This window comes from Prionailurus bengalensis, chromosome A2 (genome assembly GCF_016509475.1).
Source record: "Prionailurus bengalensis isolate Pbe53 chromosome A2, Fcat_Pben_1.1_paternal_pri, whole genome shotgun sequence".
NCBI classification, from domain to species: domain Eukaryota; kingdom Metazoa; phylum Chordata; class Mammalia; order Carnivora; family Felidae; genus Prionailurus; species Prionailurus bengalensis.
The window spans coordinates 114949111-114975604 of NC_057348.1; the positions used below are offsets into that span (position 1 = coordinate 114949111).

Here is a 26494-nt window from a genome sequence, read left to right on the forward strand (position 1 = left end):
GTAGCAGATGAGGCTAAAATAATTCTAGTTGACAGCATGGCATCATGAAGAATGGAAAAAGTAGAGATGGATTGGTGATAGGAGAGCTAGGTAGGAGGCTGTCTTGGTAATTAGATAAGAGCTAATGGGGGGCTCAGACTGAGGAAGTGAGAACGAAGACAAGAAGTTAAATTAAAACCAAAACAAACAAACAAAAAAAAACCTTTGGGTGGTGCCTGGGTGGCTCAGTCAATTAAGTGTCTGACCCTTGGTTTCGGCTCAGGTCATGATCTCATTGTTCATGGGTTTGGACCCCACTTCAGGCTCTGCAGTGCTTGGTTATGCACAAGTGGTTTTTCCTCCCTAGGTCTCTTTTAGCTCTCAAATCCTATGGTTTAATACTTTAACTGGGCCTCAGCACTCCTTGTTCTCACAGAGGTGGGCACCACAGTACAGGCTGTTGTACTAAATACTACAATATGGGGAGTGTACATGAAGGGCGGATCTGCTAAGAATGTTTTCCAAACGGTCCTTTACACCTCTGCTTCCCATCCCACCTGAGCCCAGAATAACAGATTTTCCTCATGAGATTTCAAATTTGCTAGGGAATCTTGATAATTTTCTTGGTAATAGACTTTTTATGTCCTAATTCTAGTGTAATTGTTGCAGTTTCGTTAGCACAATGGTCAAGAAAGAATTCTTGAAATGTTTTACGGTGCACCTTATTAAGTCTATTTAAGTAGCATGGGGACAGGACTCTTGGGCAGAAAGAGCCTCATTTTTGCTGTATGAAACTGGTGGTTATATGCTTAGTGCTGGAGGTGGGGAAGGGGATGTACAGGGAATATTAGATCATAAATGTCTTCTTTGAACTTTCACTCACAAAATTACTTTCATAAGATTTCTCTGTTACTTATAATTCAGCCAGATATTAACCATGGGTGAGAGGTACAGGCAGTCATGAGACCCTTTAAGAATGTAGCAACTAGTAAGCATTTCATCCTTATCAGAACTGTACAGGCCATAGTCAGCCTTTGGGGCTAAAAGTAAACACTTTTCTGCTTCCATCCATAACAGCAGCATCTTCTAAACATTCAGCCTGTTCCAGGCTTTGTGGAGACAAGAGTTCAAAACAAAAACCAAAACTTTCTGCCTTCATGCTGTTTACATTGCAGTGAAGGAAGATGGACTTTAAAAAAAAAGGGGGGGGGGGACAACGTGGTGCAATGCACTATGACGAAGGTCACAGCAAGGGTGGGCAGTCAAATTGTCCTTAGACTCCTACAAAACCTAAACCCAACAATCCCTTCCGGGTCATCAGCGTCCCCACTGGCCTTCAGACTCCGCCCATGACCCCCGTATTTGGGTCCTGGTCCCGCCCACTCTCCTTACGTCAATTTTCCAGGCCTTCGCGCATTGGCCTAGCCAATCGAAAGCCGAAGAACCCACTCGGGCTCCATTAAGGCCCGCCCGGTGAATCGTAGCTGGGCTACAGCGATGGGGTCTGGCGGGCTTGTGGCGCGGCGACTCGGGTCGCTGCTGTGGTGCAGGGCCCTTTCCCCGGGAGCTGGGCCTGCGGCGGGCGCGGGGCCCCGGCTTGGGCTGCTGGCCGGGGGGTGGCATAAGGCGGGACAGGCGCTCGACCGGGCCTGCCTGACTCCCGATCACGCGCGCGGCCTGCACGGCGGACCCGGCCTGGAGGAGCGGGCTCAGGGGGCAGCCGGTGAGGGGCAGCCGGAGTCAAGCACAGCAGGTACGGGCTTGGAGGAGGGCGGCGGCGACCCTTCCGGGCAGCCGGGAGTCGGGTCCCAGCGAGGAGGCTCTGAGTTCCCCCGTTTATGCATTTCTCTTGGAGTCACAAAACTCCTACTGCTCTAGAGCTGGAAGGGTTTTCACAGGTGTTGGCGCCAACTGTGTGTTTAACAGGCCAGGAGATGAACTGACGTCTCCAAAACCCCAGGCGTCCGAAAGGCCGCACCGTACCTTTGGCATCACAATCTCACCATCCTCGGCTCCCCTCACACTCTTCTTAGGGTTCCCGAGAATTGGACTTCCCGGAAGTGTTAGGGAGTAAGGATTTTGAGGAAGAGCAAGGGGCTGGGGTCTAAGAGGTGCATAAGAATCGCTAATAGGAGACGGAGCCAATAGAAGTCCTCTAATTATCGCAAGTTTTTAGAAATTTGAGTGGTTGTAAATAGAGTACGTCTGTGAAAAGTTAGGGTGTGAGAGGAAGAGATCTTAGTGGACTTAGATACCGGATTCTTGGGAATCAGCTTTGGAATGTAAGAGAAAGCAATAAATTTACAAGTTCTTTTTTTTTTTTTTTTTAACGCTTATTTATTTTTGAGACAGAGACAGAGCATGAACAGGGGAGGGGTAGAGAGAGGGAGACACACAATCCGAAACAGGCTCCAGGCTCTGAGCTGTCAGCCCAGAGCCCGACGCGGGGCTCGAACTCACTGACCGCGAAATCATGACCTGAGCCGAAGTCGGCCGCTTAACCGACTGAACCACCCAGGCGCCCCTAAATTTACATGTTCTAATACTCCAAGGTAAAGAACAGAAAATATGCACATCTGTACAGAAAAAAAAAGTTAAGTCTGCACAGATAACAGTTGCTGCATAACCCAAAGGCCTTTCTAAGAAAAACTTGAGGATTCAAAATGAAAATCACTCTTAAAGTTTTAATTCTTTCAAAATGCAAGAGACATTTGCGTGATCAAAGTTCCTCCAGAGTTGAAATATACAGATTACTTTGTGATTGGTAGTGGAACTTCTGCCTGACACTTGGATGCCATGGCTTGGGGCTGGTGCACTAATTCTACCAGGGCTAGTTTTCTTCATCTCTCAAGTGAAGGTTGTGGACCACATACTACCTAAGAGCTCCTCTGGCTCACAATTGTAGTTCTGTGTATGTTTGAGGTGTATCGCTCATTTCCTCAAGTATTAGTGAACAGAAAGTCATTTGTGGTGGATGTATGGATTTATTGCAAACGGTGACAGCAAAGGATGTATGGTGGCTCTGTGTAACCGGAGCACTCTTCCCATGAAAGTTGAGCGGTGCTGTGCGAAACCACAGGTTTAGTTTCCAGGAGGTCTGGGCCCTGCTGTCTTTCAAAACACTTTAGATCTAAACACCCTCATAGAGGAGCAGTTTCATTGTTAGCTGCTGCGTCTCCATGCATGTAGTGGCGTCTCCTTGGCCACGTGACACAAGTGAATCTTTGTGCATTTCAGATCATACTGGCCCCAAGTTTGACATCGATATGCTGGTTTCACTTCTGAGGCAAGAGAATGCAAGAGACATTTGCGTGATCAAGGTTCCTCCAGAATTGAAATACACAGATTACTTTGTGATTGGTAGTGGAACATCTACCCGACACTTGCATGCCATGGCCTACTACATTGTGAAAATGGTAGGATGCTTTCTTTCCTCTTTGGAGTCATTGACTTAACGGAATAGTGCCAGTGCATCATGTTGAGGAGTAACACTTAAAAAAAGGAAAGCCATATGAGATCATATAAGAAGCCCAAATTCTCAGAATTTGCATGCTTGTTTTATGTTTTTGATAGTGAAAGTTATGGGGATAGATGGATCAGGGTGTTTCTGATCCCTGTCTCTTGTGGTCATAAATGAGTGATGAATGAACAAATGAATAAAAAGTACAAATAAAAACATAAAAATGAAAATAAAAATAAATAGTTTGAGGCAGGCTAGATGACCCAGGGGGATTTCTAGAGCAGCACTGTGCATCGTGGTAGCCACTAGCCATTGTGGCTAATTATAATTTAAAATTAAAAATTCACTTCTTCACTTGTATTAGCCATATTTCAGGTGTTCAGTGACCACTTGTGGTTAATGGCTACCATACTGTGCAGCACAACTATAAAACGTTTCCATAATTGCACAAAAGTTCTGTTGGACCTTGCCGGCCTGTAGTTTAATTTAAATGTTTGAATGTATCCAGCGTTTCCAAGTACTATGCTGGGTACTGGGAAGATAAAAATGAAAAATATTTAGTCCTTACCCTCCAGATTCACAGGCCTAGTTGAGGAAGGGGAATGCCCTTCTTATTGATTGATTCAGAGAGAGCACAGTAGGGGAGTGGCAGAGAGAGGGGGAGAGAGAGAATCCCAAGCAGGCTCTGAGCAACCAGTGTGCAGAGCCCGACACAGGGCGCAAACTCACAAAACCGTGAGATCATGACTGAGCCAAAATCAAGAGTTGGACCCTTAACCGACTGAATCACCCAGGCGCCCCAGGCAGTTCATTTTCTAACTGGACCGGATAGGCATCAGAAATGAGGAAGAAAATGTACTTGGAGGCCTTTAGCCGATTCTGATAACACTCTACAGGAGAACATAACCTTTCTGACCTTGTTGAAAACTCGTCATAGAGGGGACAGTTAAGACCCAAACAGTAGCTAGGGTGGCAAAATAAGAGGGGGACCTTTGATGCAATATGGCAAAGCAAAGGAAGATTCCAAAAAAGTAGTAGTTGGAGAGACAGAGAGGGAACCAAGACAGCATGGAGAAGAGTTTTAAGACAGTCCCAGGGTCTCTGTCACGTGTAATAGTGGGACGGAGTAAGATGAAGACTTGGAAGTGACTGTTGGACTGAGAGATCTAAGAAGAACGAGAGGTTTTCCATTTTAACCATTTTTTTAGGTGTACAGTTAAGTGGCATCAGTTACATTCACATCATTGTGCAGTCGTTACCACCATCCATTGCCAGAAGGTTCTTCATCTTGCAGGACCGAAGCTTTGTACGCATGAAACAGTGATTTCCCATTCCCTCCATACCCTGGCCGCCACCATTCTGCTTTCTGTCTCTATGAATTCAGCTACTCTAGGTACCTCATGTGAGTGGAATCATACCCTGGTTGTCCTCTCAGGACTGGCGTATTTCACTTAGCATGTTTTCAAGGTTCATCCATGTTGTGGCATGTCTCATAATTTCTTCTTTTTAAGGCTTTTTATCTTATTGGATGCGTATATCACATTTTATCTATTCATCCCTCGAGTTTCATTTGGGTTGCTTCCACCTTTGGGAGACAACGATGCTGCTGTAAACAGGAGTGTAGAATGTTCATGTCTCTGCTTTTAATATCAGAAGTGGAATTACTGGGTCATGGTAATTCTGCTATTAATTTTTTGAGGAACCACCATGATCTTTTCCATAGTGGCCGCACCACTTTACATTCCCACCAAAAGTGCACAAGGGTTCCAATTTCTCCATATCTTTGCTGATATTTCTTATTTTCTGGGCTGTTGATCATAGTAATCCTAATGGGTGAGAAGTGGCAGCACTTTGTGATTTTGATGTGCATTCCTTTAACAATTAGTGATGTTGAACATCCTCTCACTTGTTATTGGCCATCTGTATATCTTTGGAAAAATGCCTAATCAAGTCTTTTGCCTATGGTTTAATCAGGTTGAGTTTGTTGTTGTTGCTGCTGTTGTCAAGTTGTAGTTGTGTATATATTCTGGATATTAATCCCAAAGCAAATATGTGATTTGCAAATATTTTCTCCCATTCTGTAGGTTGCCTTGTTACTGTTGATAGTGTCCTTTGATGCACACAAGTTTTTGCTTTAAAAAATTTTTTTTAACATTTATCTATTATTGAAAGAGAGAGACAGGGCATGAGCATGGAAGGGTGAGGGGCGGGCAGAGAGAGGAGACACAGAATCTGAAGCAGGCTCCAGGCTCTGAGCTGTTGGCACAGACCCCGACGCAGGGCTCGAACTCCCAAACCGTGAGATTATGACCTGAGCTGAAGTCGGATGCTTAACTGACTGAGCCACCCAGGCATCCCCAAGGTTTTAATTTTTTTTTAATGTTTATTTATTTTTTGAGGGAAAGAGAGAGAGACAGAGCATGAGCAGCAGAAGAGCAGAGAGAGGGAGACACAGAATCCGAAGCAGTCTCCAGGCTCTGAGCTGTCAGCACAGCTCAAACCCACAGACTGCTAGATCATGACTTGAGCCAAAGTCGGACACCCAACCAACTGAGCCACCCAGGCGCCCCACGTTTTTAATTTTGATAAGGTCCAGTTTATCTGTTTTTGTGCCTGTGCCTTCAGTGTCCTATCCAAGAAAGAATCGCCAAATTCAGTGTCATGTATCTATCATCTCTCATGAAGCCTTTCCACTGTTTGTGAAGGCTTTCCTATATTTAAGCCTGAAATGGTGGGTCATTTGTTTAAATCTTAGATCCATTTTGAGTCAGTTTTTGTAGATGGTATAAAGTGAGCGTCCCACTTTGTTCTCTTGCATGTAGATATCTAGTTTTCCCAGCACTGTTTGTTGAAAAGACCACCTTTTTCCTATTGAACGGACTTGGCACCCTTGTTGAAAATCATTTGACTGACTATATGGGCTCTTTTTTTCATTCCGTAAGTCTGTCTTTCTCACTGTTTTGATTACTGCAGCTTTGTAGTTCGTTTTGAAATCAGTAAGTTGAGAGCTCCAAATGTGTTCTTCCTTTTCAAGACTGTTTTTGGCTTTTTGGGGTCCTTTTATACATATACATTTTAGGGTGGAATTTTCTATTTTCTATTTCTTTGCTGAATTCATTTATTCTAACAGGTTTTTATATGCGGAATCTTTAGGGTTTTATACATTTAAGTCATGTTGTCTGTAAACTGTGATAATTTTATTATTTTCTTCCCAATTTGGGTACCCCCCCCCCCCAACTTGCTCTGATTTCTCTGGCCAGAACTTCCAGCACTGTGTTGAATAGAAGTGGCCACAGTGGGCATTCTTATCATGTTCCTTATCTTAGAGGATAAATTTTCATTCTTTCACCATTGAGTAGGATAATAGCTGTGAGCTTATCATACATGGCCTTTATTATCTTGAGGTAGTTTCTTTTATTCTTAGTTGAATATTTTTATCATGAAAGGGTGTTGAATTTTGTCAAATGCTTTTCTGCATAAATTTGAGATGATCCTGTGGCTTTTTTCATTTTGTTAATGTGCTCTATTGTATTGATTGATTTTCATGTGGAACCATCCTTACGTTACAGGAATAAATCTCATTCAGTCATGGTGTATAATTCATGTAATATGCTGTTGAAATTTGGCTTGCTAATATTTCATTGAGGATTTTTGCATCAGTATTCATCAAGGATAATGATCCATAGTTTGTAGTGTCTTTGGCCTTGGTTTCAAGGTAATGGTAGGAAGTGTTCCTTCTTTAGTATTTTGAAAGAGTCTGAGAAGAATTTGTGTTAGCTTTTGTTTACATATTTGGTAGAATTCACCAGTGAAACAATCTGGTCCAGGGCTTTTCTTTGTTGGGAGATTTTTTTTCCCTCTTTGCCACCCCCACCCCCACCCCCGGAGCTTTTTTTTTTTTTTTTTTTTTAATTAAAAAAAATTTTTTTTTCTTAATTTACATCCAAATTAGTTAGCATATAGTGCAACAGTGATTTCAGGAGTAGATTCCTTAGTGCCCCTTCCCCACTTAGCCCATCCCCCCTCCCACACTCCTTCCAGTAACCCTGTTTGTTCTCCATATTTATGAGTTTCTTATGTTTTGTCCCCCTCCCTATTTTTATATATTTTTTTGTTTCCCTTCCCTTATGTTCATCGTTTTGTCTCTTAAAGTCCTCATATGAGTGAAGTCATATGGTATTTGTTTTTCTCTAATTTCACTTAGCATAATACCCTCTAGTTTCATCCATGTAGTTGTGAATGGCAAGATTTCATTCTTTTTGATTGCTGAGTAATACTCCACTGTATATATATACCACGTCTTTTTTTTTTTTTTTAATTTTTTTTTTTTCAACATTTATTTATTTTTGGGACAGAGAGAGACAGAGCATGAACGGGGGAGGGGCAGAGAGAGAGGGAGACACAGAATCGGAAACAGGCTCCAGGCTCTGAGCCATCAGCCCAGAGCCTGACGCGGGGCTCGAACTCACGGGCCGCGAGATCGTGACCTGGCTGAAGTCGGACGCCTAACCGACTGCGCCACCCAGGCGCCCCAATACCACGTCTTTTTTATCCATTCATCCATCGATGGATTTTGGGCTCTTTCCATACTTTGGCTATTGTCGATAGTGCTGCTATAAACATGGGGGTGCATGTGTCCCTTCGAAACAGCATACCTGTATCCCTTGGATAAATACCTAGTAGTGCAATTGCTGGATTGTAGGGTAGTTCTAGTTTTAATTTTTTGCTGTTTTCCAGAGTGGCTGCACTAGCTTGCATTCCCATTCCCACGGAGCTTTTTTTTTTTTTTTAATTGAGATATAATGTTTGGAGGTTTTCAATTAGTGATTCAAACTCAGTTCAGTCTTAGTTCTATGTTTTTAGGAATTTGTCCATTTTGTCTAGATTATCCAATTTGCTGGTATATAATTGTTCATAGTACTCATAATCCCTTTTACTTCTTAGTAAAATGTCCCCTTGCTCTGATTTTAGTTATTTGGGTCTTCTGTTCTTTTCTTACTCCAGCTAAAGATTTGTTAAATAATTTTGTCTATTTTTTTCAAGGCCCAAATCTTGGTTTCATGAATTTTTGTCAATTTTAGTTTTCTCTTAACATTGTTTCCTTCCCTCTGCTAGCTTCAAGTTTAATTTCTTCTTCATTTCCTAGTTCTTTAAGGTGTAAATTTAGGTTGTTGATTTGGGAACTTTTTTTTTTCATGGAAGCATTTAGCTATAAATTTCCCTCTTAACACTGCTTTCACTGCATCCCATTAAGTTTTGATGTGTTTTTAATCTCATTTGTCTCAAGAGCTTTTCTAATTTCCCTTGTGATTTCTTGACTCATTGTTTTTGTGGCTTTTCTAGTTTTCCTTCTGCTGATTTCTAGTTTTATTTCATTGTGATCAGAAAATATACTGTGTGTGATTTAAGTCTTTTTAAATTTATTGAGACTTGTTTGGTGGCCTAACATAGGATCTGTCCTTGAGAATGTTATGTGTGCCCTTTAGAAAAATGTGTATTCTGTTGTTGGGTGGAATGGTCTTTAATGTCGGTTAGGTCCAGTTAGTCTCTAGTGTTAAGTCATCTACTTCTTTATTGATCTTGTCTGTTTTTTAAATCCATTATTGAAAATGGAGTATTACGTTTATATTGTGTTGTCATCTGTTTCTCCCTTCAGTTCTGTCCATGTTTGTTTCCATATGTTTAGGAATTCTGGTTTTTGGTGCATGTTTGTAATATATTCTCTGGGTTATATGGCCCTTTATTATCATATAATATTGTCTCTTGTAATAGTTTTTGATTTAAAGTCTGTTTTGTCTGATATTAGTGTATCTGTTGTTTTAGACCATTCATAAGACCTGTTGGGAATAGAGACATGGGATGGTAAAATCCAATTAACATTGTCATTTAGGTGGTGGATATAGGTGAGGACTAGATGTTGAGTGAGCTTGGGTCTCTCTGCCTCAGAGATGAGTCATCACCTTGGTGGATGAGTATGATGGCCCTCTCAGAAGGGTTTGGGCAGGAGGATTCAGTAGAGAGGTATAGGAGGTAGGTGGGGTGTAAGGGGAGAAAGTTTCCTCAAGTTATTTATTATGGAGTATAGTTAAGAGGAATGAGTAAGCTAGTTCCAAAATTAAGATCAAGAAAATTATGCCAACAGACCATCCTTGGTGAGAACAGAGACTTCCTCTTTAATATGTAATCTGGCTTTTTTCAGTACAAATACTTGAAATGTAAAAGCAAACCTCATGTTAAGATTGAAGGGAAGGACACTGATGACTGGCTGTGTGTGGACTTTGGTAAGTTATTTTGACATATTTTACAGATAAATATTTGGTTTTGTCCTAATCTGGAACTGTGTTCACTTGCAAAAGGGTATCAGATTGTGCTTTTCATGTAAAACTTTTGAGGTTTATATTAAGTTTTAATTATAACCCAGGTGGTCTTATTCGCATGTAAAATTCTCACCTAATGTGATGTGTCTCTAACTAGTCATGCAGGTCAGACAGTGGAGAACTGAGCAGATAACATGGCAGAGATGGGAGAGATCCCTTAGTGGTAGTAGAAGGCTTGGGGAGTACATATCTTGGCCCAGGATGACTCAGATGAGGTCAAGTTAAAGGGCATTCCAGGTACTGAGAAGGACAAGAACAGAGGACTGGAATTTTGAAAAGACCTAACAAATTCGGGTATTAATATATACATAGTTTCAAAGTATTTCCCCCTAAGATACTTAATTACAAAGGGAAAAACACTGTCAAGAATTATGAAGGGTCTGAGATTCTTATTCTTAACTAACAAGTTAGCGGCCCAGTTTCATGGGAATTGGTGAAACTCCAGGCTAGTCCTGGGTTAGAGATGAAGAATGGATGATTTTATTACTCATCACAGTAACAGCCAGTAGTTTGTTTTTTTTTTGGGGGGGGGGGGGCAGGTTCCCTGAGCCCATGTCTATAGAGAGAGCAGCATAGGGCCAGATGACATCTGCAGACAATGTTCTGAGAGAGGAACCCGTAGGTTAGGGTAGCTACATCTTTTATGATGGGCAAGAAACAGACCCGCAATTTGCTGTGATGGAAGACACTTTTTCTGCCAAGGCCATTAAGCCAGGGTTTCTCAGCTTTGTCCTTCATAACATTTTGGACCAGGTGATTCAGGTGTGAGTAGGGACATATACCCTGTGCATTGTAGGATGTTTATCTAGTCTCCCTTCTCTCCAGCCCCACCTGTGAAAATCTGAAAGGTCTTTGAGATCCACTGCTGTAAGCAAGCCTGTCCTTTGCTCTAGAGGGAGATGGTATGTTTTTGTGACACTATTCACTGCACAGTCATCCTTAAAAGACCTTCTAGAACAAAAGGCAGTCTGTGTTTTGCTCACAGGATGTGCAGAAATGTGACACCCATGGAGAATTGTCTTCCACTAGCCCACCTTTAATCACTAGGATGAAGTTAATTAACATCACTAGTAATGTTATGTATCGATATCATGTACCTCCTGTATGATGCACGGAGAAAAGCACAGCATCATTTCTATGCTATTTTTGTTGGGATGGCATCCAGAATTTGCATTTCGGGCAAGTTCTCAGCTAATGCTAATCTAGGGCCCATACTTTGACAACCACTATTCTATCATAGAGGTGGGTGAGAGCACAAGAATAAAAACAAATGAACTGCTTCTTCGTCTTAACTCTTATCTGTCCTTGATTGATAGGCAGCATGGTGATTCATTTGATGCTTCCAGAAACCAGAGAGACCTATGAATTAGAGAAATTATGGACCCTACGTTCTTATGATGACCAGTTAGCTCAGATAGCACCTGAGACATTACCCGAAGACTTCATTCTTGGAATAGAAGAGGACACTTCATCCCTGACTCCAGTGGAGTTCAGATGAGAATAAAATGATATGAACTGCTTTAGTCATTATCAGATTTGGATTGAGTCACTTAAAAATGTAACTGAATGAAACCCCACCTACTTGGTCAGGTTGTTGTCAAAACAAGTCTTATTTATGGGCACTCATGCTAAATGAATGTGGAAATTGTAGGTAAGTGAGCTAATCCTCACACCAAGAATCAATACGTTCAAATTAAAATTTTAATATATTGTTTTTATTCCTGAGATCCCAGCAGGATTTCTGGGAGCTAACACTGGCCCCGGCCTCTGTGTTCTCTGTTCACAGTTTAATTAATTTTGTGTAAGTGTAAATCTTATTTGGTAGAATGGAATAGCCAGGTTTTGGTTTTTTTTTTTTTTTAATAAAGCAGAAAACACATAACCGCCCCATTGGTGTTGTTACTTAAAACCTACAGTTTTTAGTTCATATGTACCAATATTATAAAGATCCAAAGTAAGTACTATGGAATGTAGAAAATAATGTACCACTTGATATTGGTACTTGCCTTGAGACTGACGTAGTATTACTAAAAATCTGTTTATAGTTTGACCAACTTTGAACATTCATGTTTATTTGAAAAACCAGAAATAAACGATACCATACACCAAGCTGCACCTAATGATGAAAAACTTTATTCTGCATCAAGGTATCTGGAAAATGAAGCTGCATTTGGGGCACATTACAGATGAGGAATGATCCATGTGCGGTGAGTACAAAACTCAATTACAGAATTAGATACTCCATTACCATTGCTTAATTAAAAGTAAAACATGATTTGCCACACTAAAAGGCTAGAAGTGAAATATGACAAAATTTTAAACCAGCAGATATAAATGCAGCACCTATCTGTGTGTGTGTGTGTGTACACACACACACACACACACACACACAACAACAAATATGGGAAAAATCAAACACTGAGGAAGAGCTCTGGCCTAACCACATCTCACCTGAAATCCAACCAGAAAGCCAGTCTGATTTTAATTTTTGCAATTAATTGTACGAAAACATTATGAATGCTATATGAATCGTGTGACAAAGGGCACTTTTTGGCTAAAACTACAAAATAAACTGGTTTTCTGGAAACATTTAGGAAAACATTTCAAGTCATTTTCAAAATGTCTAATTGTTAACAGTGATCTTCAGAAAAACTTACCTAGTTCGTAGAAATTCATCTTGAAATAGAAATGAGGCCATTATTTTCTAAAGGGTTATAATATATATGCCCTTCAGATCAGTGTAATATAATGACTGATCATTTAATGAACAAAAGCAACACAATTCTGAGAGCAGAATGGCCTTGGAGACCACCCACACCCACATAATTGTACATACCGGGTTTTGCCATCAAGTTAAGGAATGGGCACGTGAGTTCAGTATCAAATATCAAAGGTCAAATGTGTCCTCATAGTCAAATTATATTTCAAAAAGATTTCTGGTATCCTCCACTTTCTGACTTATTTTCAAATAAGTGGTTGCAGAGAACACAGAAATCCTGCTGTACATAATATTTTAGGTGGCCTTACATTTTTCTTGATTTATCATTGTTTAAAAATCCTCGAAATAGCTTAGCGAGGCTCATGACAGTGCCCGGCCCACGGAGATGGAGCCTGTGCATTGCCTTTAAACACTGTCACACCATCTGAGTGCCCCATTGGTCTTCACAAAGCAATCCTTTTGGGGCCTGCTCCAACCTTAGACCAACTGGTCTGACATGTGTTGGCAAACTAAGCACCCCGTAAGACAAGCTGAAACTTGCTTTTTGCCAGTCAGTTCATGGTCCACGGGCTGCATCTCTTGACTGACACGCTTCCTTTAGGTAGTGATAGTCTAAAGCACAAAGCATTTTTCTGCATTTAATCACAGAGCCAAACAAATAACCGGAGTCTCCTGAAGCCATTTAAACTAGCCGTTCCAAAACCTCCTGCAACCACTTTGCTCTGTTAGTACCATCAAAAACGTTCCCTACCATAAACGAAAAATTAAATGGTATTGCTGCTCTCCAAATATAGGCACTGCTCCATATCACTGAACGTTTATTGGATTTTCCAACTAATGATGTCAAAAGCCTCAAAAAAACCTGAAATTAATTTTCCAGCTTTACTAGTCACCAGTCAGGAGTAAAATTTTTCTCAGTTATTTTCCTGTCAGCTAATTAAATTTTAAGTTTTTTTTTTTTTAAAAAACTGTTGGGCTTTTTATCTTTATAAAGTATATAAAATTCTCCAAAAACAAAAACAATTTTGCTTCCATTGCATCACTGAATACCTGAGGTAGTTGAGTAAAAATGCACGTTTAATACCCCTGCCAACACCATTCAGCACTTCCCTTAGGTTATTCGTGTTAGTGTTAGGTACAAATACAACTGAGAACGGTTTTTCTATGCTAATAGCTTAACACTTAAGTTCCCGTAGTAACTCTATTCTGATCCAATTTTAACAAATTGGATTTGGGAGCAGTCTATATTTTATGAATTTAGTGAATGCATCATTAAGCCAATTTCTGGCATCAGGGGGTATATTAAGAAAAATTAGAATATTTGTTACACTGAGAATACAACAAAAGGGAAGTGCAGAGCTCCTCTCTTTCCCTCCCTCCCCATTTTTTTTTATTTTTTATTTATTTTTTTTAAAGCTGGGTGTCATACATTTCAGAGAGCATAAAGTATACATTCTCACAGAGACAGGAGTTCAAAAGTTGCCTGGTCCTCAGAAACAACTGGCTAGGTAAAAACTTGTGCATGTAATTCTGGATATTAGGGGTTCAGCGCCCGTCTGTTGGTTAAGCAATCTGTCTTTGGTTTGGCATCTGCCTCTGTGGTGGGCTGTTTCCTGAGCCTTTATTTCCGTCTTGACTGAGGTGGTCCACTTTGCAGAGCTTTCTGCTGTTGATGCTGCTTTACCTGAGTCAAAATTTCCTGAATTTTTCTCTGGGCAACCTGCGAAAGGAGAAAGCTTTGAAATTTCTACCCGATCAAAAGTTACTAAAATTTATTTTACCCTTCCGTTTCAACAACTTCAGATTTGTAGATTAAAGATCCGTACTAGTTTAGTTTGCTAGTAGAGTCTCTGAAATCACCTGCTAAAAAGGGATTAGCATGTTTAGCACCAAATGACTTTAAATATTTATATGTGGTGAGGGCACACCCAGGGAGAAGACTACTTCCGTTTGTCAAAGAAGCAAAACAGCTTGTTTATCACATGAGAGCCCACTTGCCTGGCAAGCATAGAAGTGACCAGTTATCTTGACAACTACTTGGTCATTCTCATCAGGTGTCTGGTCACGAGGGACAACTACTTCTGCACTTGACAAATTCTGGAGCTCATTCACCTGGAAAAGATAAATACAGATCTTATTAAATCAAGGTTATTTAAAAAAAAAAAAAATTACCATTTGCTGAGCACTTACTATGTGCCAAACACTAAACTGTGGCTTTACAAATTTCTTCTAATCCACCAATAATTCTATCAGGTTATCAGTATTATGCCCATTTCGAGATGATTAAACTAAGACTTAGCCAAGGAAATTGACCAGTTAAACAAGTGAATGGCAGAACCAGATTCAAACCCTGAAAGTCTGATTCCCAATTGTATACTCCCAATTACTTCAAAATTGTAAACAGCTTTGAAAACAACTTAGACGTTACAGGTGTTAAAGAGAAACTGGAAACCATTTGCTTGTTATAGTAATATGTAAAGGTAGATGAAATTAAAAAAAAAATTCTTTCCATAAAGCGTGCAAAAATAGCTGACGTTCCATCAGCTGAAAACTGCCAACTGCCCCTACTACGTTAGCCCTCTCACACAGAGTGGTCTCAAGGGGCGTTACTTTTCACTAGTAGCGGATACCAACACTCAGGAAGGACAAAAGGCAGTCTTCTCCAAACCTTGGCCCAGATGATCCTGCTTTTTATTAATTAGCCAAAATTCAGGGACTTGGAACTCCTAAGTACCTTTCAACGCTTTCCCTTTCATACCACTGCACAGGTTTTGCTGAAGTACTTGCCGTTTTGCCTCCTTTTCCAATAACTCTGCCAGCAGCAAAGGATGGCACTCTGATATGAGCTTCAAGTTTCACCTCTTCTTTAGGACTAACAAAGTTTTCTTCTTTAATTTTTCCATAAATTCTTCCCTGAGCCTACAGATGAGAACATATCCTATCAGTGTCATTCATGTAGGAAAAAAGGTCTATTAACTTTAAAGATGGCTCATATCCACTGGAATAGCCCCCTTTGCAGGGACACATCTGCATTTAATAGACTGTTGCAGATGGCCTAAGAGGCAAACTTAGGAAGGTTCACATTAACAACCACGCACCACAGAGGTGGCAACTGAATGAATAAAGAATATGGTTTATTCTTTGAACAAAAAGAGTTAAAGGCAATTAGTAGTCAGCCTACCTAGGGGCTCCTGGGTGGCTCAGTCAGTTGAGCATCCGACTTCAGCTCAGGTCATGATCTCACAGTCCAAGAGTTTTAAGCCCCACATGGGGCTCTGTGCTGACAGCTCAGAGCCTGGAGCCTGCTTCAGATTCTGTCTCCCTTTCTCTCTGCCCCTCTCCCCCGCCCCCCCCCCCCCCCCCGCCCTCAAATAAACATCAAAAAATAAAAAGTAGTCAGCCTAAGTAAAATTAAATCATTTCTGTGGGCAAAAGGCCATTTGCCCTCCTATCCTACTAAACTAGCCAACTAAAAGGTAAAAAACTCTCCTACTGGAGGGAAGAAAGTAATTGCATATTACTTGAGTATAAGAGATGGGGAAAATACAGAGTGAACTGTGGCAGGCTCATACCTGCTGAAAAGGTATTTTTTTATTTAAACACGTTTCTTTATCTTACCCATGTGGCTTCTACTTTTTGTAATAAGGCTACAAAATCAAGTTAACACACACTTCAGATATTTATAGTCAACACATCCTGATACCTACTGCATATCTAGACACTATACCTAAGAAACTTCTCCTATAGGGGTGTGTGGGTGGCTCAGTCGGTTAAGCATCCAATTCTTGATTTCGCTTCAGGTCATGATCTCACAATTCATGAGATCAAGCCCCGTGTCAAGCGCTGTGCTGGCAGTGTGGAACTGCTTGGGAGTCTCCCTCAGCCCCTCCCCCGTTTGTGCACACAGGCTCTCTCAAAACATCAATAAATAAACATTTAAAAAAACCACAAAACTCCTATTACGTACAACCATTAATTTGCTCTAGTATATACCAAAGGATAAAGAAGTCAGAGTTGGTTTAACTTGACAGGCTACCAGGGCAAATCAAAACAAAAGTACCCAACACATTTTCACTTGTGCAGAAATGATAAACTCATTACAGGGTATTACAGAACAAACAAAATTCATCTTGGTACCCTATATTTCCTTCATTCTCAAAAGTCTCAGGCCACAGCTAATAGGTATTAACATAGTCGAACGACATAGGGATATATATGCCTCTTTCAAAACAAAAGTTTTTGAATTCTTAAGAAAAAATATGGGTTAGGAAGTTTACCACTCCTTAGATGTCTAAAATAATTCATTTGTAATTATCATTGATCACATAAATGATATTTAAGCATTACAGTTTTTCTTAACTGTTCCATTTAAGATGATTATACCACATGGGCACTGAAGGATGGAAGGAAACAGACTGAATTTCCCAGCATACAATCATAGGAATAACAAGACAGTAGTCCCACTTATAAAGAAGTAACAGCTCAGCACCAAGAAGAAACATGCAAGAACTGATGTTTACATTTATCTTTTAAGATTTCCAACCAAAGGTGACTGATCCTGTAGGTTCAGGATACGAAGCAGTTTGTAACATTTGTGAGTTAGGACTTGAACTGCCTGGACCAGAAGGCTGGTGTGAGGGAGGAAATGTCTTCACCTGAGTTTGAGCCTAGCCAACTGCACCCACATCTCAAAGCACCTCCTTTTTGTTTCCTGTTCTTCCTGTAAAGGAAGTGAAAAAAGCTTTGGATTTTTTGTGGAAAATGTCCCACAGTGGAGAGGTCAAAGAAAGTGACAATTTAAAAGTGGGGAGTTAGGGAGAGGTAGACATTGTTACTAGCCACATGTTAGAAGTGAGGGAACTAAGGCTTAAGGTTGAAGAGTTGTCCTGTTACACAGCTACTACTAGGTGCTAAGAAGAAGACATGGGTTTGGGATAAAATAGTTACATTGTAATTCAGTAGTTGCTTTTACAACACTTGTACTAAGTTTTATGGGAGAAATCATGTACTCCAAAGTACTGAGAATTTGGCAGAGTCTTAGTCTGATTCACCCTGAGTGCTGAACATTACCACCAGCATATTCATATTATGTGATAGTCTAAGCACTGGATATATTCTCTACACTTTACAATCTTGTTTCAACCTTTTGGGTATTCTAATCCCTTTTTTATAGCTAAGTAACTAGCCAGTCAAAGTTAACTTGCCCAAGGTCATACAAAGGCAAATAACAGAGCTGGGATTTGAACCAGCAGCCCAGCTGGCCGGTCTCTGCTCTTCATCAACTCTCAGTATGCAGGGAGGGGCATTCCAGCTGCAACAGCCCCAAACTCGAATAAATATGAGCAATGGTTCACACATCAGGACAAATGCCACAAGAGTTCCTATGATTTTTACTTCTAAAACTGGAAGGATTAGAGTGATTTGTGGTTAGACTATGAACAAGGGCTCAGAATTAACCCAAGGGTAACAAGAAAAGGAGGGCATTTATATTCAAAGTTAAGGTCTTTCAAGAACAAGATGAAAAATTTGGGGTAAGTTTTCTGAGGCATATTAACCACACAGGTTTGTAAATTTCAGTCTTAAAAGTCTCACCTTCATATAGTAACAAGGCACTGAGCACATTCTCCCTTGGGAGATAGTAAACCCAGCAACCATTATAAAATTCTCAAAATTAAAACAAAGTCTGGTTGATTTTTGAAAATTAAATTTGGGTTCTAAGTCTTAGAAATTTCCATTGGGAGATTCCTTCTACTGAGTTTTAGATATATTTAAGGGAGAAGCCAGGTTATGGAGTTCCTGAAAAGAAAGCATTAACATTCTTCGAATCCATTCATTTGTTACCTGTGCACACAGTAGAGCACGTACCTTGAACTGAGCCTCTGGTGGCCCGGTGATAATCACCATCCTCACTTTAGCATCTGGTGCTTCAGCTGGAGCAATCTGTAACAGACACAACAAGGGGAAATGACACTTTCAGGTGACACTGTAATATCATTACACAAACCAGCCTGACATCTGTGTAGGACTTCTTGAAATGTAGAATTAAAGTCTTGTAGAAGAAAGTTGTAGAGCGGCAGTGATTAATCTGGGTTCACTGGTTATGGCTACTGTGGTCAACTATGCACTTAACACCATGACTAGCCTGGATATAAATGTCCACCCCTAACCTCAGCCAATCCTCACTAGATAGTAATGAGGTGCTGCCTCTACAGAGGGCAAAGTGAAGGCTGAACAAGTTCAGTTACGTGGCCCATCCATAATCACATAGCTAATACAGCTGGAGAGAGCCTACAGCTGGAGAGAGCCGGATCTGTCTCCACTACCCATGTTCCTTCCTATACACTAAAACAGTGGTGCTCAAAATGTGGTCTTTGGCCCACATGCATCAGAACCCCCAGGCTTTCAGTATTTGCAAGAAGTTGATATGTTCACAAATCTAAGACAATTGGTAAATCGCCCTGAATATGCTCATTAGAGTAACATACGAAATTAACATTAATTTGGCAGAAGCAAAGTAAATGACTTTAATATTTTTGCAGAATATATGAAATCACACAAACAGCCTGAGCTGGGGGAAATGTTGAAAGGAGAGGAAATGAGCATTCTTCCAGAGTTCTAGGATTGGGGACCCAGCTGGTAGGAGTTGTTGTAAAAGAAGAAAAATTTCCTAGGGGTGCTTGGTTGGCTCAGTCAGTTGAGCATGTGACTCTTGATTTTGGCTCAGGTCATGATCCCAGGGTCATGGGATCAATTTCTGCCATCAGGCTCTGCACTGAATTTGGAGCCTGCTTAAGATTCTCTCTCCCCCATCCCATACCCTCCCCTGCTCAATCTCTCAAATAAAAAAAAAAATTGCTAGACATAATGCTGTGCAAGTAGCAAATTCTTATTTATAAAATATATTACTATGTAAGAATAGGAAGCAAAGGATATGATAAAAACTACTTCAAATTCTACCACTCAATATGATCACTTTCAGTTACTTATACAAGCTACTAGACACTTTTCCACATATTTACAAAAAAAAAAAGTGTGTTTTCTTTTTTTTATACAATTCTTAAAAATTTTAGAGCATGCACACAAGCAGGTAAGGGGCAGAGAGAAAAGAGAGAGAATCCCAAGCAGGCTCCATGCTGTCAGCACAGAGCCCGATATGGGTTCAGACTCACCAAGTGTGAGGTCATGACCTGAGCCAAAATCTAGAGTTGGGTGCTTAATCAACTGAGCCACCCAGGTGCCCCAAGAATGTTTTTATTTTTAATGGAGTCAGTGCTTTCTCCCTCTCTCTGTCACCTTAGAGCCATGCTAATATTATTCCTACTTTATGAGGGACACTTACTAATTTTTAGTCTAAGTTCTTAGAATTATTCACAAGAAACCCCTGGAAAAAAGATAGCATTCTTTATCTTTCTGACTAGATTTCTTTTGTTAATACTGGTGATGGAGGCCTGGGCCTACTCTGAGAAGCCTGAAAACACATGCCCTTTGGCTCACCAGATCTATTTTTATCGACTTACAGAATAAGGTTGTTTTTTTAACAATTTGGCAAATTTTGTCCATCACTGCACTATGTGCAGGGTAAGTTAGGAACAATCTTCATGTCCAACAAGTGAACACAAGTAATTATATTAACAATACCGAATATATGTCTGTTACTTAACAGACATGAAGCCCAAAAGAGAAACAAGTGAATACCTAAATACTCAATTCTTGTTCATAAAGTGTTCATTGCAGGTTTTCCCCCAAGCCAGTCTACTACGTTCTTTTTGCATGTGTCCAAGATTTCTTTTTAATCAGGAAACTAGCAGGATAGTAAAGTTGGTTCACTGCTTGATTGTTTACCATCTCTTTTCCTTTACCTGTTTATTTTGGCCCCATTTCCTGTTCATGTATTTTGTTATCTTTTGCTACAGGAGGGCACATGGGGACTATTTCTGTGTTTTGCCTTTTTTATTCACTATTTAATTTACATCAGTAAAATTCATTCTTTTGTAACAAATGCATAGGCAGATCGCCACATCAATCAAAATAAAAAGTTACGTCATTCTCCACAATTCTTCCTGCTATCTCTTTGTATTCAAGCCTCTCTTCCACCTCTAATTCCTAGCAACCACTGACTTTCTTTATCCCAGTACTTCTGCCTTTTCCCATATTTTCATAAAAGTGGATCGGAGAGTATGTGCCTTTTGAGTCTGATCCTTTCCCTTAGCACGTGTCATGAGATTCAACCATGTTCTTATTTTTCAATAGTTTGTTCTTAATATTTATTGTATAGCTTCACCACAGTTTATCCATTTGCCAGTTGATGAACATGTGCTTCTTCCCATTTTGGGACAGCTGGAAATAAACACGCTATTAACATCTGAGTGTAGCTTTGTTGTGTACTATATACTTTTAAATAAAATTTTTATAAGACATTAACAAAAAACACCCCAAAATATTGGTAATTTTCATAAGGAAACTGTCACTGTATCCAACTTTTATCAACTTGTGCATTCCCTAAAACACAATGACCTGTACGTCTGATATTATACTGTTTCTCAGCATATCAAAACACAGACTCTTCAGAGCACACAATTATCTATTTGGTGGATACCATTAGTTGTTCCCTGATAATTGTTATCCCACTTTCCGCAACAATAAAACATTTAGGTAAACATACATGGACTGCATTTCCCTTTGGCAGCTAGTAAGAAGCCTTTATGAGAAGGGGTCTTAATGTTGTCTTCTCCAACTGGCTGGACCACAGACTGATTGGGAGAGCAGTGAATAGTGTCATCTGTGAGCTTGAGGGACCAAGGCCCTGCCTAGGGATGATCAGCTGGAAGCAATCTAGGTGGAGGACTTGGTGGGGCAAAACCACCATTATCAGTCCTGGATTACTCAACTCCTGTTTTTCCTGGAGACAAAATTCGACTTACTATGTTGAAGCTACTATCGTTTGCGGTTTTGTGTCACACCCTACGTGTAACCCCAGCATACACTGCAATGTTTAATTCCAATTATGAAGTGGCAGGACAACTCGTGTTTCTGTAACTTACTGTCATTAAGGCACTAAGAGCCACAGCTGGCAAAAGGGTACCTTAATAGAAGCTCCTGCAAATCGAGAAAGCTGCTTGATGTGCTGCCCCTGCTTGCCGATAATGGCGCCGACAGACAGGGCTGGGATAAACAGGTGAACAGTCTCCGTTTCTGATTGCTGTTGGAAAGACAGGACATACATGTGAATTGGGTACAAGTCACACTATTATCATTGGCATAGGGATGGGGCATTCTCATACAGTAGAAATATTAGGAAGTTGGCAAGAGTTTACCTAAAGTTGAGAAGATCTCCTGTCCAACCTGAAAGCACTCAATTTAAAAGGTCACTTTACACTATTTGCCTCAACTTTAGAATGTCACTGGTGTACAGATTTAAAAGATACGTAAATGTTGTAAAGTTTAGGTTCTTGACAAGTAAATGAAATTCTGGGCTACACATCAACAAACAACTGTATCCAAGGGCACCTATTCTACACCTTATCCATGTAGGTTCTGCTTCGTAAACACACACCTATTCTCAAAGGGAACAACTCCTGAGTGTCATTACATAGGACTAAATAGTGTAAAACCTTACCACTACCATTCAGTATGCACCACACCCAAGCAGAGTACAGGACTAGAAGAAAACTTTATCACTTTAATAGTAAACTGCCCTAAGATTCTCTCCCATATAATTCTTTATTCCTTTTATCTCTGCCCTTCCTTTGCCATTTACACATGGACAAATTGGAAAATCTTTTCTTAAAGATTTGTTTCGAGATAGAGTGTGCAGAGGGGAGAGGGGAGAGAGGAGAGAGAGAGGGGAGAGACAATCCTAAGCAGGCTCTGCACGACCAGTGTAGAGCCTGACACAGGGCTTGAACCTATAAACCGTGAGATCATGATCTGAGCCAAAACCAAGAGTCAGTTGCTCAACTGCATGAGTCACCCTGATGCCCCAGAAAACATTTTGAAGGCTACCTCCTGAAAGATTTTTCAAAAATGGATTTTAACTTCCCCCTTCAAGCCAACTATGTCCTTCCTGAGTTGTCTCCCTTCAAATGGTCATTCTTGTAAGGTTAAAGGACACACTCAAGAGACACAGTAGACTGGGTTCCAAAAAAATAGACTAATCCAAAATTCAGTGATGTTATGGTGAGCTACAGGTTCTAAGATGCCAGAAGCAGTGCACATGTTCACACATTAATACTTATTTTCTAACAACATTAAGAAAACATGCTTCCAGGGAGAATTCTAAGAAATTCATTCCAAGAAATGTTTTTTTAAATATTTTATTTTCTAACACTTAAGAGCAATTTTCGGTTACAGAAAAGTTGACAAGCAGGTACAGGTTTCCTACATATGCCAAGAAATATTTTTTATTTATTTATTTGAAGAGAGTGAGAGAGAGCACAAGCAGGAGAGAGGGAGACAGAGAATCCCTGGTAAGGGAAAACAGCTCAATGTGGAGCTCGAGCTCATGAACCATGAGATCTTCACCTGAGCCAAAATCAAGAAGCAAACATTTTTATCTGACTGAGCCACCCAGCTGCCCCTATGCCAAAAATTATTTTAAGATGATACACAACTTAATAAACCAAGTAAAATTTAATACGCATTTAAAAAAATGCAGCTAAACTAAGATTTACAGAGATATTAGAAGATATATTGCAATAAGAAATGTACACATTAACTACTTGGTAAGAAACACTTCACAGAATTCTGTCTTAAGTCTTCCATTCCTATTATGTAGTATACTATAGATTCCATTGTCCAGTACTCAAGTTGGTCCCTCAGTACTGCCATATGTTCACATACAGCCATAAAACAGCTTCCATCTAATTTCTAATTTACAAAACTCTTCCCAAATTGGTAAAAAGTCTCAAACATGCCAAAGTTTTGCTTTCAAGCATCCCAGGAACTAGGAAAATCTTTAGAATGTTCAGTTTCTGAAAATCTTAGTCAAAGAAAACAGCAGTACTGGGCTTATTCATTTTTACTGTAAGTGGATACAGATTTTGTGCTATGTAATATTGGTCCACCAGATGACCATCACTCTCACAACACAAAAATTACCAGTAGCATTATCAACTCCATCTTCTCCCTATTAAGCCCAGAGTGCAAGCAGCGAGAATGGAGCACTCAGTACCTTGGGTCTATGGGGAGATAACGATGATCAACAGCAGAAACACATATGGATGCATCAGCCATGCTACTTGGCCCTCAATATGCACTTACCAGAATGCTGTTCCACAGGACAGTTTACTCACATTATTTGGTAGGAATTTTTTTTTTTTTAGAAGTCTTTATAGTTTCCTTCCTCCAAAGCAAAAAATTTTTATTTTTTATTAAAATTTTTTTAATGTTTGTTTTTGAGAGAGAGAGAGAGAGAGAGAAGAGAGAGTGTAGGGGAGGGGCAGATAGAGGGAGACACAGACTCTGAAGCAGGTTGCAGGCTCCGAGCCGTCAGCACAGAACCCGATGCGGGACTTGAAGTCACAAACTGTGAGATCATGACCTGAGCCGAAGTCAGACCCTTAACTGACTGAGCCACCCAGGTGCCCCAAGAAGCAAAGATTTTTTAAACACTAAATTAGTAGGGGCCCCTGGGTGGCTCAGTCAGTTAAGTGTCGAATGCTTGGTCTTGGCTCAGGTCATGATCTCATGGTTTGTGAGTTCAAGCCCTGACTTGGGCTCTGTGCTGACAGTCCAGAGCCTGCTTGGGATTCATTCTCTCTCCCTCTCTCTGCCCCTTCCCTATCCACCACTTGCACATGTGTACACACATGCTCTCTCTCAAACTTAAAAATAAAACTATTAAAAAATAATAATAAATTAGTAAACAGTTAACAGTCTGGAAATAACAAAAAGGCCAGACTGGTTCTTTAAAGGAAAACCTTTGCCTATTTACCAGTTAAACTGAAATGAGAAAAAGGAAATATTAGGTAAGATAAAAAGATAAAAGGTCATTAAATCAGAAAATGTAAAAAACTTTTCTTCAAGTTATCAATCAGGAAAATTTACACTGACCCAAATAACTGTTACCTCTACGATCAACTCAATACCCAATGAAGTGCCATGCCCAAAAAGTTCAATTCTTTCAAGCAAAACTCTCTGGAAGAATGACTTAAACCCAGTGGAAAAGATGACGTGGAAAACGAGGTAGGGACAGGCAGACCCGTTTCATGGGGAGGAAATAGATTTAATGAACCGAAAATAGTAAATAAATGGGAGCATCCTACAAATAATGTGTTCTAGTTTGTTTTTTTACCATAGAGATACACTTTGCATCTCCTCCTCCCACGTCATTCAGATGCCCCTCCCTCACCTATTAGTAGGGCATTCCTCCAGCTAGACTCGACTACTGATTTATCTTGGTGCATGCGTTCGTGTGTACTTAATTTTCAACTAATTCATGTGATGGTGCAATCAAATCTTTGTACAAAAAGTTGTGCCCTTGTATACCTCTGTTACATAAACTCTTATAGGTAAAATTTAGCTGGAGACAAAGGGTCTGAACATTTAAAATTGATAATTACCAAGTTATACACAAAGTTTCCCACTCAGAATGATGGGATTCCAGTTAAGCCATTCATGTAACATCTGAGTGCTACCTTTGTGTTTAACATGGTGGGAGATGTGTAGAAAGCCTGCAAAACTTCAGATTTAAGAAGGTATGATCAGGGAGTGTCAAGAGTTTGTGTTTCCTCTGTGAAAGGTGCATTACCTCATCTACACCTCACAACCCATCCGACTAACATAAACTAACAACATTCCCATTTCTAAAAACATTTTTGAATGTTTATTTTTGAGAGAGAGACATACAGACAGAGTAGGAGTTGGGTAGGGGCAGAGAGAGAGGGAAGATACAGAATCTGAAGCAGGCTCCAGGCTCTGAGCTGTCAGCACAGAGCCCCAAGCAGGGATCAAACTCATGAACCGCAAGATCATAACCTGAGCCGAAGTCGAACACTTAACCAACTGAACCACCCAGGTACCCCAACATTTGCCTTTTAAAGATGAGAAAACTGAGCCAGAGAGATGCACACAGTAATATACTGACTGGTATTGTAACCAGCATTCAAACCTGGGCTTCTCTAGCTCTTGAGCCATATTTATTCTTTTAAAATGGAGGGCAGGGGGGTCCTTGGTGGCTCAGTTTAGAGTCTGACTCCATTTTGGCTCAGGTCATGATCTCATAATCATGAGATAAAATCCTGCATCAGGATCTGTACTGAGCATGGAGCCTGCTTGAGATTCTTTCTCTCCCTCTGCCCCTCTCCCCACTTGTGCTCTCTTTAAAAAAAAAAAAAAAAAAAAAAAAAGAAAGAAAAGAAAAAGAAGAAAAATTAAAGGACATAACTCTACTTCCAGCAGGTATAGGATGTGCTTTGTAAGTGACTCTTAAGAAAAACAGCCCAACAGAACTTTCATTTGAGGAGGTGCTGCCTTATCACTCTTCCATCTGCCTTGGTATGATTTCCTGAGTCAAAACAAATTTCTTATGTTGGCAAAAGCTTAAACCTGTGATCATCAATGTGTAAAAAATGGCATCAAAGATAGCCCCTTGATATGACTATTGTTAATTCTCTATTGCACATTTGAAAGTTGCACCGAGAGATCTTAAAAGTTCTCATCACGAGGAAAAAAAGAATTATGGTAAAGGCTGTTGACTTACTGTGGTGATCATTGTGCAATATATACAAATATCCAATCATTGTGCCCCTGAAACCACAGTTATAGGTCAATTATACCTCAATAAAATTTCTTTCAAAAAACCTAATAATTAAGTAGTTTAATTGAATCACCCACCAAAAAAAAAAAAAAAAAAAAAGATGCTCCAAGAGAACAAGCATCTGAAAGCATCCGGTCTGTTGTCCACTGCACACACCCATCTTATGCCTGTTTAAAATACTTTATAACTTAAGAGTTTCGATG

At 40.1% G+C, this 26494-nt stretch overlaps 2 protein-coding genes across 2 annotated transcripts in view; one reads left to right on the forward strand and one right to left on the reverse strand.

The window, feature by feature from the left end:
• The first annotated feature begins 1402 nt into the window (after window positions 1-1402).
• MALSU1 (mitochondrial assembly of ribosomal large subunit 1) lies at window positions 1403-11925 on the forward strand. Its single transcript, XM_043589087.1, has 4 exons — window positions 1403-1732; window positions 3217-3395; window positions 9639-9720; window positions 11133-11925. The coding sequence occupies exons 1-4, from the start codon at window positions 1477-1479 to the stop codon at window positions 11312-11314; spliced, it is 699 nt and encodes a 232-aa protein (XP_043445022.1). The 5' UTR covers window positions 1403-1476; the 3' UTR covers window positions 11315-11925.
• A 2-nt stretch (window positions 11926-11927) lies between these two features.
• Window positions 11928-26494, reverse strand: part of IGF2BP3 (insulin like growth factor 2 mRNA binding protein 3) — a 155183-nt gene continuing 140616 nt past the window's right edge. Inside the window, exons 11-15 of the mRNA XM_043589086.1 lie at window positions 21618-21734; window positions 18401-18475; window positions 15323-15454; window positions 14534-14647; window positions 11928-14255 (exon numbers count right to left, since the gene is read on the reverse strand). Of these exons, the coding sequence (XP_043445021.1) occupies window positions 14157-14255; window positions 14534-14647; window positions 15323-15454; window positions 18401-18475; window positions 21618-21734 (537 nt within the window). The 3' untranslated portion in view covers window positions 11928-14156. The remainder of the gene's footprint in view (window positions 14256-14533; window positions 14648-15322; window positions 15455-18400; window positions 18476-21617; window positions 21735-26494) is intronic.